General features: G+C 43.1%; 1 protein-coding gene across 3 annotated transcripts in view; it reads left to right on the top strand.

The window, feature by feature from the left end:
* Positions 1 to 13,265, top strand: part of SLC44A1 (solute carrier family 44 member 1) — a 576,430-nt gene that overhangs the window by 525,038 nt on the left and 38,127 nt on the right. For all 3 annotated transcript variants that reach the window (XM_086962088.1, XM_086962089.1, XM_086962087.1), the window contains exon 11: positions 12,604 to 12,760. In XM_086962088.1, coding sequence (XP_086818214.1) covers positions 12,604 to 12,760 — 157 coding nt within the window. The remainder of the gene's footprint in view (positions 1 to 12,603; positions 12,761 to 13,265) is intronic.

Raw genomic sequence — 13,265 nt, 5'->3', positions numbered from 1 at the left:
GTCAGCATCACAAAGGATCAGTGGGTGCTGAATATACTGCGCAATGGATACAGGCTACCTTTCCGTGCGCCTCCGAAGAGCATTCCTCCAAAGAGCTCTTGCCCTCACCAACTAAGCTTGCTCCGAAGAGAGGTGAAAGTCCTACTGCAAAAAAGAGCGATAGAGGAAGTTCCTCCCGCTCAAAGAGGAAAGGGAGTTTACACCAGATACTTTCTTGTCCCCAAAAAAGATCAGGAGGATAAGTTCAGACCAATACTCGATCTGCGACTTTTAAACAAAGTCATCGTCAGAGAAAAGTTCTGCATGTTAGCGCTTCACCAAATATGCCCACATCTTCAAGCCGGAGATTGGATGTGTTCGGTGGATCTGCAAGATGCGTACTTTCACATTCCAATTGCTCAACAACATCGCAAGTACTTGAGGTTTGTCGTAGGGAACAAACACTACCAGTACAAGGTGCTACCCTTCGGTCTCAAGTCCGCACCACGAGTCTTCACCAAATGCATGGCAGTGGTGGCGGCTTTCCTTCACAAAAAGGGACTCTTCATCTACCCATACCTGGACGTCTGGCTCCTAAAAGGCCCATCTCTGGTACAGGTAATGCGCGATCTACAACTGTGCCTGCACCAGTTGAGCAGGCTCGGCCTCCATGTGAACCTGGAGAAGTCAGTCCAGCGGCCTACACAGTCCATCCACTACCTAGGCTCCGTTCTGCACTTAAGAGTGGGAAAAGCGTTTCCTTCAGAGGAGAGACTTTTTTCCATGAGTCAGAAATGTGGGATTCTGCTAGAGTCTCGGCTTCCAACAGCCCGACAAGTAGCATCCCTGCTGGATTCCATGGCGTCCTGCATTTTTCTCATCCCAAACGCCAGGCTGAGAATGCGTCCTCTACAGCAGGCTCTAGAGGACCAGTGGGACCAAGCGACAGGACGTCGGGAAGATCGTATCACTCTTTCCCAAGCGACGAAAGATGCCATCAAATGGTGGACTCGGAGAAAGAATGTACTGGTGGGGGTACTGTTTCACCAACCTCTTCCATCCCACTCTATAGTGACAGATGCCTCTCTGCAAGGCTGGGGAGCGCACCTGGGTCCGCTTCAAATTCAAGGCCAGTGGTCTGCGCAGGAGCAGACATACCACATCAATATGCTGGAACTCAGGGCGGTATTCCTGGCTCTCAAAGCTTTCTTTCCAGCGATAGAGTCCAACTCAGTCCTAGTTCAGACGGACAATACGACCACCATGTTCTATCTGAACAAACAAGGAGGCACAAGATCTCGCCCACTCTCTCGAGAGGCTCAGACAATCTGGCATTGGCTTCTCTCTCGAGGCCTCACAGTAGTGGCAGTGCACCTTCCAGGCGAGTTGAACGTAAAAGCAGACGCACTCAGTAGGCACCTCGAAGATCAGCCAGACTGGGTGCTACACGACGAAGTAGTAGAAGAGCTTTTTTGTTGCTGGGGTCGTCCAACCATAGACTTGTTTGCAGACGACGAAAACTCCAAATGCCACTCCTTCGCGTCCAGGTTCCACCGGCCAGGAACGCAGGGGAATGCTCTACTGTTGGATTGGTCAGGGGCATTCGCTTACGCGTTTCCTCCCCTGGCTCTGATTCCGAGAGTAGTTTCCAAGCTCCTCAGGTCGAACATGGAAATGATCCTGATAGCTCCGGATTGGCCGCGGCAGTGGTGGTACCCGGACCTTCTACATCTGTCTGTGTGTCCACACAGACAACTCCCTTGCAGGCCGGACCTGTTGAGCAAGATGAACGGGAGGATAATGCATCCCAACCTCCCATCACTGAACCTAACAGCATGGCTCCTGAGGTCCTGCAATATGGACATTTGAACTTGCCTCCCGAATGCATGAACATTTTAAAGGAGGCTAAAAGGCCTTCCACGAGAGCGTCCTATGCGTTCAAGTGGAAAAGGTTTTACTTATGGTGTAGGGATCATCACTTAGATCCGACTAAAGGGCAGGAGGACGTCATCTTGTCATACCTCCTTTCCCTGGCAACTGCTGGTTTAAAGTACACTTCTATTAGGGTGCATTTGTCAGCCATAGTAGCATACAGAAAATCACTTGATCAGATTTCTTTCTTTCAGGTTCCAGTGCTTAAGGACTTCCTCCAGGGGTTGAAAAAAGTGTATACCCCTGTGCAAAACCCTTCTCCTCCATGGGAATTGAACCTGGTTCTATCCAGGTTAATGTTACCTCCTTTCGAGCCCATCCACAAGGCCTCCTTGCAACATCTCTCTTGGAAGGCGGCTTTTTTGGTGGCGATTACCTCTGCGCGCAGAGTAAGCGAGATACAAGCGCTCTGTGCGAAAGAACCATATACTGTTTTCCATCACAATAGAGTAGTCGTAAGGGCTCATCCATCTTTCTTGCCTAAAGTCATTTCTGATTTTCATATAAATCAGTCCATTTCCCTCCCTTCGTTTTTTCCAAATCCTACGACCCCAGCCGAGCGGTCACTTCACTCCTTAGATCTTAAGAGAGTGCTCAATTTCTATTTGGAAATGACTAAAGGGATTAGGAAAACGGATCAACTGTTTGTGAACTATGGTTCGATGCGGACAGGTTTTCCAGCGGCCAAGAGGTCCATCTCTAGATGGATTGTCTCTTGCATTAAATTGGCCTATCAGCTTGCAGGGAAGCCTTTGTTGGGGGTCACCCAAAGCGCATTCCACTAGAGGGAAAGCCGCTACAGTAGCTTTCTTGCATGACATTCCAATGTCAGAGATATGCAAGGCTGCAACCTGGAAATCGGTTCATACCTTTACGAGGCATTACTGTCTCGAATCTGATTCCAGGGCCGATACTCAAGTAGGGCAGGCCTCCTTGAGGAATCTGTTTGGGTAGTCTATAGCCTACTCAGACTTGTTGATGAGATTACGGTCTTATCATTCCTTTGCCTGCAGGGAAGAGGAGAGGCTCGCTATTCTATTCTAATGACTATTGATGAGGATCCCCTGGAAGTGAAGGATTAGTTACTTACCTGTAATCCTAGTTCTCTTCCAGGGGTATCCTCATCAAAGTCATAAGCAACCCTCCTGCCTCCCCGGGCAAAGGATACTCTTTAATAAGGAGATATAGTTAACCTATTTGTTACTGGGTTTGTTTTCAGTCTCCGAAAAGAACAACTGACCTAACTGTCACCCCTGGGGCATGATGGGATACAGGGTGTCAGGAGTGCCTTAAAGGCACGGTGTCAGTTTATTGCTATTCAGCTACAGGTTAGCTTTTCAGTCTTTTTAGACTGTGTGTTTGCAATGCAGCCTGGGAGCTTCCTATGCTTCCAGTGAGTTATGAGAATTTCTACTGCTTTCTGAGCATTAAAACAGTTTCTAAACAATCTTTGGTGTTGTTTCTCATGTTTCTAATGCTTATTATTTATTTATTTATTTACTGACATTTATAGAGCGCGAACGAATACCCGTAGGCGTCTCGGCGCTAGACTACAGTAGTGTTCCTCCCCAGTGGCTGTAGCTCATGCGGAATGGTGTGCTGTGTTATTGGTTAAATAACCATGTCTTCAAACTTTTTCGAAATTGTAGGAGTGAAGGACTGGTTTTTATGTGGTGTGGCAGGGTATTCCAGATTTTAGGAGCCGCAACTAAAAAGCGGCGGTCGCCCCAAGAGACAGTTCTGGTACGTGGGACCACTAATTGTTTAAGTGATGTGGATCGGAGCTTTCTGACCGGGTTATAAGGAGTTAGTTGGTCTTTAAGAAAGCAAGGTCCTTGATCCTGCAACACTTTATAAACTGTGCACAGTGATTTAAACGTTGTCCTGTTTTGGATGGTCAGCCAATGGTAAGTCCTCATGGTGTCTGAAATAGGCGCGCATCTAGGTATTTTGGACAGAAGGCGTGCAGCCGCGTTCTGTACAGTCTGCAGCTTTTTTATGACTCGGGATTGTGCATTGAGAAGGAGTCCGTTACAATAATCTAATGATGTTAAAACCAATGAGGTAACCAAGGTCTTGGCGGCCGTGTCCGGCAGAAAAGGAATGATTTTTCTTATCATTCTAAGTTTAAAATGGGCGGAGGCTGCAACCTTATTTGCGTGTGCCATAAAGTTGAGCTGGTCATCAAAGGTAACTCCTAGGTTTCTGACCTCAGAAGAGGGGCGAGGAGGGGTGCCAAAGACTGATGGCCACCAAGTTGCAGACCAGGCTGGCGAGAGGGTACCAAAGATAACCACCTCCGTTTTCTCTGAGTTGAGCTTCAGGCAATTTCTCGCCATCCACTCACCAATAGCAATCATTCCATTTTGGAACCGTTCTGCTACCTCCTGCCAGTCACCCTTGATGGCCAACACCAATTGCGTGTCATCTGCGTATGAGGTTATTATTCATGTATGGTGGAAATTCTTCACAGCATATTTCAGCTCTGATGTTATTTGGCTGCTATTGCATGTTTTTATATATATATGTATTTATATATATATATATATGAGTATATATATGTGGGGCACATATAATATAGTGTTTCCGGGGTCCCGCGCATGGGCGGGAATATTCTAATGCTTATGATGAGGATACCCCTGGAAGAGAACTAGGATTACAGGTAAGTAACCCTTCTGTGATTTCCTTAGTGGGTCACCTGACTGGTATTTTGGTGTCTCTCTGAGTTTTCTGTTATTGCACTCGGATATATAACTCCACAACTGACATACAACTAAAACCTGCCAATACTTTTGGCATTGCAATATTAGCTGCTCAAGATAAATGAGTACAAATGATTTTGTTGCAAATAATATTGAAAATCTTTCAAATCTGAAATTGCGAGACCGTGAATTAAATGCTATTGAGACCTGTGGAAAAGAGTGTTGGTCTTCAGTTATGTGCTCTTTGTTAGACGTGTTACCCCTTTTTCTCTCAACATCTCCTCCCTCTGCCTAATTTAAACCTCACCTCTTTCCGCTTTAGCGCCCTCCTTTCACTCTCTTCGGAGTGCTCTTCCACGAATCTCCTTTACTTCACAGCTCCCTGTAAGCACTTAATTTTCTTTTACTTTCGCCTTGTCAACATTTTTAATTGTGCATACCTTTCACACAAATGTTCACAGAATATCAGTTGCAACTGGAATACCTAACCATTGCTCTGTGTGCTCTGCAGAGAGGCCAACCTACTGACAGGCACTGTGAGAATCTTGCACTGTCTTCAGCCGTAGCGCCAGAGCTCTGAATCGCGGCCCGTATTAAATACCTGGTGCAACTCAGTTCAAAGTATACACAATACAAGAGTAAATAGATGCACGAAAAAACACAAACACAACATGGTGGCAAAAGCGAACACTCTTAGGGAATACAAGATGAGATAAAACAAGTGAAATAGAAACAGGAGCTACATCGCTGAAATACATTTCCTTAATATTTTAACATTTGTTTAATAAATCAGTGTTTTTGGCATTATGTTAAGGGCATGAATATAGTGCCTGATGGGACCATTTCAATGTCTTTTTTAATGCTATATGACCGAGCCAGAACCCCAGAATTACGCAGCCACAAACATCTTGCATCTAACATCTAGCAATCCTAACTGTCCTTAAAATCAAAATGTCCAGAGTGGGGATAAAACATTATCGGACCATTGTTCTGCTCAATTTAAATAAATCAGGACCTGAATAACCACTTAGTATGCACTCCATATTCGCGACATGCATACTCATAGCATTTAATGTTTTTTTCTGGTATTCCACAAATCAGGACACTATATGCACACATTTGTTATCCCTTTGAGATCGACTCCGTCGAAAGCTGAGGACATTGGATCAACTTAGCCAGGGAACAAAACCTTGCACGACTTTTGGATCAATTTGGCTGGGGACCAAATTCAACAGTTCCACTTCTTAAGGGGCCAGCGACATCCAGCCATGCCCTGAGGTGTCGTCACAGTGGGGGAGTTCCGATTGACCAGGTGTCTGAGGATAATATACCTGATACAAGTTTAGCTTTAACACTACCAAGGACAAAGCACCAAATCTCAGTTACCGTGCTCACATCAAATCCTAACATGTGACGAATGGGAAAGGGTGGAATCTATGCCTGTGAATGACATCCTGCCTCGTGCAGGGATGCAATGCCTGAATCTGTGATGTCGGCAGCGTTGCTAGCGTACAGTAGGTATCACCAAAGACTTCCATGGCACTAAAGGGCTTTGGGAAGGTAAGCCCTGTGTCTTGCGTCACATTGAAGAAAGTTTATTTACTGCCTGGCTTCCAGCTCCTTGTTCAGAGTGAGGCAGGGCAGACAGCTTGGGACAGGCAGCCCAGACTTAAATACATTGATTTACTATCTGACATTGTATCTAAATAAATCGATGTATTTATTATTTTTTGCAGAAGAGATGTCGAAATTTCAGAGGGCACAACTCCAGAGCCCTAAAACAAAAACAGTCACTGGGAGCAGATATGTTTTTTGGAAAGTTCTTGCAATGCAGCGGAAATTAATTTGAATTTGAATTTAAAAATATTTATATAGCGCTCTTCTACCACACGGTTTCTTGGCGCTTGGTAAATTAAGTGGTCAACTGTATATGTGCTTGTACTACAGCTGCTAGAAAGGCTCATTTGTGTAAGGGTTCTGTCAAGGAACCAATAAATTCCAAAGTAGAGATGCACGCTAATCATAAGTCAACCAGTTTACGTTTTTTAGATGAACTTCCAGAGAAGATGTAAAATGGCAAAGTCTATTTTGGAAAAGGTGATGGACAGAGTTTCTGAATGATGCAGGATACTCCTACCCAGTCAAGAGATCAGGGCTTGATCCATCACCGTTTTTTAGCTCACTGCACCATCCCAGCTCAGAACCTGGCTACATGCAAATTAGTCTGTTCCTGTCCCAGTGCATGATGGGAACAGGGCAGACCAAACTACCAAGCCAATTCTTCACCAGAAAGGAGACAAGCTACCGGGGACCGGTTTCTGGCATTTCAGCCGTCATCGGCCCGGCTTGCTTGAATCCTGATGGTGCAATGAGCTAGGGACTCACGACTGAGTATACCCTCCCACACATAGTGTAGATAAAATCAATTTTGGAAAAGGTGATGGACAGAGTTTCTGAATGATGCAGAATACTCCTACCCAGTCAAGAGATCAGGGCTTGATCCATCACCGTTTATTGTCTCCTTCCCAGTAGAAGAATTGGCTTGGTAGTTTGGTTTGCCCTGTTCCCATCATGCACTGGGACAGGAACAGACTAATTTGCATATAGCCAGGTTCTGAAGCTAGGATGGTGCAGTGAGCTAAAAAAACGGTGATGGATCAAGCCCTGATCTCTTGACTGGGTAGGAGTATTCTGCATCATTCAGAAACTCTGTCCATCACCTTTTCCAAAATTGATTTTATCCACACTATGTGTGGGAGGGTATACTCAGACGTGAGTCCCTAGCTCATTGCACCATCAGGATTCAAGAAGCCGGGCCGACGAGGCTGAAATGCCAGAAACCGGTCCCCGGTAGCTTGTCTCCTTCCCAGTAGAAGAATTGGCTTGGTAGTTTGGTTTGCCCTGTTCCCATCATGCACTGGGACAGGAACAGACTAATTTGCATATAGCCAGGTTCTGAAGCTGGGATGGTGCAGTGAGCTAAAAAACGGTGATGGATCAAGCCCTGATCTCTTGACTGGGTAGGAGTATTCTGCATCATTCAGAAACTCTGTCCATCACCTTTTCCAAAAATGGCAAAGTCTGCCAGCAATCTATGTTGATTAAAGGTAGTTTGATCCTTGGTTCAGTATTGATTTATTTAAATCAGACTTGAATTGCCATTGTTTTCGTATTTTTCCTGATACCCTTTTTCCACCTAAGATTGTATAAAGTCTGCAATGTTTCTCAGCTTGCTACTTTGATTGTTCCAGTAATCGGTCGATCATGGTTATATGGTAAGAAAAAAAGGTTATTCCCTGACTTGAACCAGCATCTAAAAAGTACATCTTTAAGGGTCATAGGAGCAGCTCCGGCACAGGCTCTGTAATAGGACTAGTAGTTTTTGTTGCTAGTTACAGAGCCTGCCATAAGGTTTAATTCTAGGTGTAATTGGTGTTCTTAAGTGGATTGGTGAATAATTAATAATTGCCGCACACAGATTATCTGGATTATGCCTATAATGTTACTTTGACAGCTGGCAAAAAATGGCATGTTATATGACTTTACGAGGTCAACTTTTGTTGAAAATGTAGTTGGTGCCACTGAGATGGCGCGGTCACCATTTGAGCTGAGAAACAGTTTCAGTCCTCTTGTTATGTGCCGGCATCTGTTTGATAATGTCCTGTGTTTTCGATCGTCCTGCCTAGGTAATGTACATGAAGTAACCCAATCAATAATTTTTTTTATTTATTTTCTACTTAAGATCTACTTTTATTTTTGTGAAATTTTGTTTATGAAAGATTTATTTGTACAAAGTTCAAGTTAATGTAGTAGGCAAGGTTGCTGGGAAGTCTCTGTTGGCCTTTTGGTGAGGTTGTTTACAAAGTTAGGTGATCTTAAGTTAGGTAAGTTAAATTGGCGATCTGGTGTGGGACCAGTTTAGGTGGAAAAGTGTCCTTTTTGGTCCGATATTGAGCTAGGTCTGAGACAAATAAGCAAAAGTGCACAGGAGCCAAGATAAATCCATGTATGAGACTGTTAGTAGTTTTGGGTGTGAGTCTGCCATCAGATGTTCTTTTTGGCCGAACATACATTTCAGTGTGAAATTGTATGATTAGATTTTATATTGATTCCTCAATGCCAAGACCTGAAAAGTGCACCAGATCTGCACACAATCATCCCAGTCGAATGCGGAACTATAGTTAACAAGCCATAATTAGCTTATTGTTAGAGCTGGAATTATCTTTCTTTTGACCAGTGAAAGGAGGGTGAAGATCTTGTCAGGAGTCTAACAACAAGGTTGAAATTAAGAGGTTATTTTCTTTGCCCAGACTTCTAGTTTTTCTAGAAGTCGTCTGGTGAAAGTGTTGCCTTCTGAAACCTACAAAGCAATGAATTTATGGTTACTTGAATCTCATTTACTGTGTTTTTCGGTTTTAGTCTTTAAAAAAGCTTTAGTCCTCTTGCCAAATATTTGATATTCCAAGAATCTGTACGTAATATACCTTATTAGAAGTGCTTTTGGTCAGAGGGCTTTTTCCATTTGTCAATTAATTTGTCAGTCACAATATGCTTCCGCTCACCATAGCGTAGAGCATGGGGCAGTCGGACAGCCCACTTTAAATATTCTCTCACTTCTCTTTCAGTGACTGTACAAAGCCTGTGAACATTGTTTTCTTCTGAATAAAAATGTTTTTTTCTCTTCAGAGACAAAGCTGATTTAAATTATTTTTATTTTATTTATTCTGTATATTAATTTGAAATCAATCTATTTATTTGATCTGCTCTTTGGGTCCCCAGATAGATGTCGATGTATGTTCTATCTCTTATTTGAATGTCAGCATTGTTTATATAAAATTGTAGCTGCCTGCTATTTGAGTGTTTCACCATTCCCTCACATACTACATGTGCTTTAATTTTATGAAGTGAAATCTTTTGAGAAATAACCACTGGGTCATTTAGGAATTGGAGATTAATATCGAGGATCATGAGAACATTTAGCTTCGACTACATGCGTTAATGTGTTCCGGTTTCTCAATTACCAGCACATCCAAAATATTTGATTTCACCTACTGTTTTAGCATTGGTACTCGTGAAGAACCAACTATATCTCATTGACAAGCCTAGACTATGGCAACATTTGTGGTGTTAAGCCTTTTTGAGACAGTCTCAGATAAGACACCAAGTCTTTCACATCAGGACTTCCCTCATACACTCAGTACCTAGACTGAAATCCCTACCAACTTGCAATCCAGTGCACACCTCTCCCCAGTGCAGGCTGTCCCTTCCGGTCTATCTAAGCAGCTCCTTCCTCCTAGTTTGCGTCTCTCGGTTATTAGGGATCGTTTTAATAAGTTACACCATTGGAAGATCAGTTCTTCCCATCCTTCAGTAGCACTTCATTTAATGCATCTGCATTGTGGCACACCAGTGAACGGTCCCAGGGGGTGGAAGAGATGTCCAATTCCTGTAGATGAGATGGATACTGTTCAGATTGAGGACAACCCGCAGCTCATAGTCCTCGCTGGAGCAAGCCAAAATTGCTGATGAGTTCCAGCAGAGATGTTTTGAGCCTTTCTTGCCTTTTCTCAAGAGGTCAAGTTCCGAAGGTTTTCCTGTTCACTAGGCATTTTTCAGGAGTGCAGAACAGCTCCTGCCTCACTAGTTTCAGAAAGTGCAGTTCTCCACTTGTTCATGCAATAATAAAGGCAGAATTGCAGGGGAACAACAGTTGCTTGGTCTGCCCTGCGTTATCAACCTGGAAGACTTTGCTGGGTTACTATACTAGGATGGCCCCTTCATTTGAAACAGAGCTTACTTCCTTGGTGCTGGAACTCAAAACTAAGTTTACCATGGGAGAAGGAAGGTAACTGCACATTGGTTAGCCAACTGACCTGATTGCTTAGTGCCCCTGAACCTGTGCATCTCCCTTGAATATTGAGGTAACAGTTTAACACTGAACAGGTACTTACTATAACATCTATAACATACTGCTTTAGTTTTTGTGATTTTTGTACAGTGCAAATAGGTTGAATTGTGGGTTAAGGCTAGAGGTTCAAGTTGTGTACCCAAGAAAGACTTGATCCTGAGATTGATGCTTGGAAATGAGTAGGACGCTCCCCATTTTTAGGGCTCGCCTGCTGTGCGCATGTGCACAGCTGGAAGCTCTATAGGGGCTTAAACAGCGTTTAAACCAGCACGATTCCACTGGCGATTTCTTCAAGTGCATGTGCGCTTTTTAGGGCATTGCGCAAGCGCAAGCCGTAAAAAGCACGTGCACAATGCCACCAGCCGCCTGCCTGCCTGCCTCTCATTACCACATCAAAGGCAGCTTCTCAGCGTGCTCTCACCCCTAATTATTCACGGCCGGCCGGCCGTACTTTCAGTTTCACGGCCGCCGGCCGTGTCTCCTTTCATGCATCTACTTTAGTTTGCATTTCTCTTCTCATGACTTCTGGTGACTTGTTTTAGTATGCACGCGTTACTTTTTGTTTACTGTTGGTAGTGGATTTAATAGTCTCTGCAGGAGAGAGCTGGATCATCAACAGAAGCAACAGGTTTTACGTTTTTCAGTGCGACCCCCCCCATGCACTCCCGTTAACAGCAAAATCAAGCACAACTCACATTTAAAACATGAATGCAAAATGTGACACACAACACAAGCCCTTTCATGCGCTCTTGACAGTCAGACTCCTACATTAACTGGGAGGGCACTGGCAAAGACTATGAAAAACTATCAGGTTAGTGAACAATCTGGCATACGTAGACCGTGATTAGCATAATTTCAACCTTGCTCATCCCCTAATTATTCACGGCCGGCCGGCCGTACATTCAGTTTCACGGCCACCGGCCATGTCTCCTTTTATGCATCTACTTTAGTTTGCAATATAAAAATGAAACAAGGTGCACTAGGTTGTAAGCACTTGCACATCTCGTCAATTGCCATACAAGCAGGAGAAATACTTTTTTTTTTTTAAATACGATCATTCCCTCGTGATGAAATAAGAGACCCGACCACCCTCGATGCCTTGCAATTTTATTACATATGTGCTCAGGAGCCAATATAAACATTTCCATTTGTAAAGGAAGGTTATAATCTTCCTTCGAATCGGTCAGATGTGTACTTGCAGGCATGGAAGCAATTTTTACATGATATAAAAATAAAATCAATACCCCATCAGTCTATCAGCAAGGAATATGCAATTATTAAGAAATGCTGCATTTTGTTTATATTTTAAGCCCTAGGAGCGAGATGCGTCAAAAAACAAAAAACTTAAGCAGGTGCAGTTTCATTAAAAAAAAAAAAAGCTTCGACAAAGTCAATATTAGGTATGGCATTGGTTAGCATCCTTTTGGCTTGCCAATGTTGGATTTGCCACGTTTGTTTTGATAAAACGTTATTGTTGAGGAAGCTGCGAACCCTCGTTAACATAGAATAAAACAAATTGTTCACAAGCAAAAAAACATTTGTATCTCAAAAAGCACACATAGCTATAGCAGTCCCTTGCACGAGGAAACAAGTCATTGAACGTTTTTAGCTGCAACACTTGTTACAAGGGTTGAATGTTTACTGACATCGGATTACTTTCAATCAAATTTATAGAAACTGGTAGATTAGATACATCCAAGTCACGTAAATACAAAACATGTTGCATTACAAATGCTATAGGTGGCACATTTGCGAAAGTTATCACTATTGGCATTGTAAATGACAAAGCTGTTAATTTAACTAATTGAAAAAATAACACATAAATAAAAAAATAACATTTATAAGACCAATAGCTCAAACTTTCCTAATGCGAGCCCTATTGCATTTATAATGCTTGTTTTTATTTTAATTGTTACATTGATTCAGAGTTCAACTTCCAACAGTTAGTGTTTTTAGGCACAACATTCACTGGTTCAGAAGCTTTTACTGCCCAGATGACGAATCTGTCTGTAGCCCACTTTCTCTTTAGGGTGTTTTTGTCTGTAGCACTTCTGACCATTTGTGTATGATTTGTTTCTGCAGGGATAAAAGTCATCTGCCGTTCATGCCTATCCTGGGCTCCGTCAACCGCCTTCTTCGTTACCATCTTGGCACAGTGGCAAAGGGAGCCTTCATAATAACACTGGTGAAGGTCCCACGAATGATCCTGATGTACATTCACAGCCAACTCAAAGGAAAAGTAAGAGAATAGGCTAAGTGGCACACTGTTTTCTGATTCACTCTTGAGACACTGGCTAACTTGAGATGCTGTTGGCGTGAAGGTTTGTTGTATCATGCACGCAGTAAGCGCAGTTGTCTTTCAGTTCTTTGGGATGTCTAGATTTAAAATTAAGTGATTAACGGTTAGCAGAATGAGCATACTAAAGATTTTCATCAGTCTGTATGAAGGTAGGAACGACTCCTGACATTTAGTCCTTTACCTCTACACCAACAAGTCACATTTTGGTGTTAGTTTGGGGTGTATTTGCAAATGTTATGTTTACTGGGGATCAGAGTTTGACCAAGTCTCCAAACTGGTACATTTTGATGGATGCATCTGAAATGCTATTGGACTGTATAGTAGAGATCCCTCAGTCTAATAGACATTGGTTATGATGGATGTTTCAACCAAATACTATGTCTAATTATTATTGGTGCATGTTTGTTAGCCTGTTGTCATAAGTTGACTAATTGTAATAAATTAC

This window comes from Lissotriton vulgaris, chromosome 3_1 (assembly GCF_964263255.1).
Source record: "Lissotriton vulgaris chromosome 3_1, aLisVul1.2, whole genome shotgun sequence".
NCBI lineage: Eukaryota > Metazoa > Chordata > Amphibia > Caudata > Salamandridae > Lissotriton > Lissotriton vulgaris.
The sequence above is the reverse complement of the archived record's forward strand: the minus strand, read 5'-3'. Positions and strand labels throughout refer to the sequence as shown.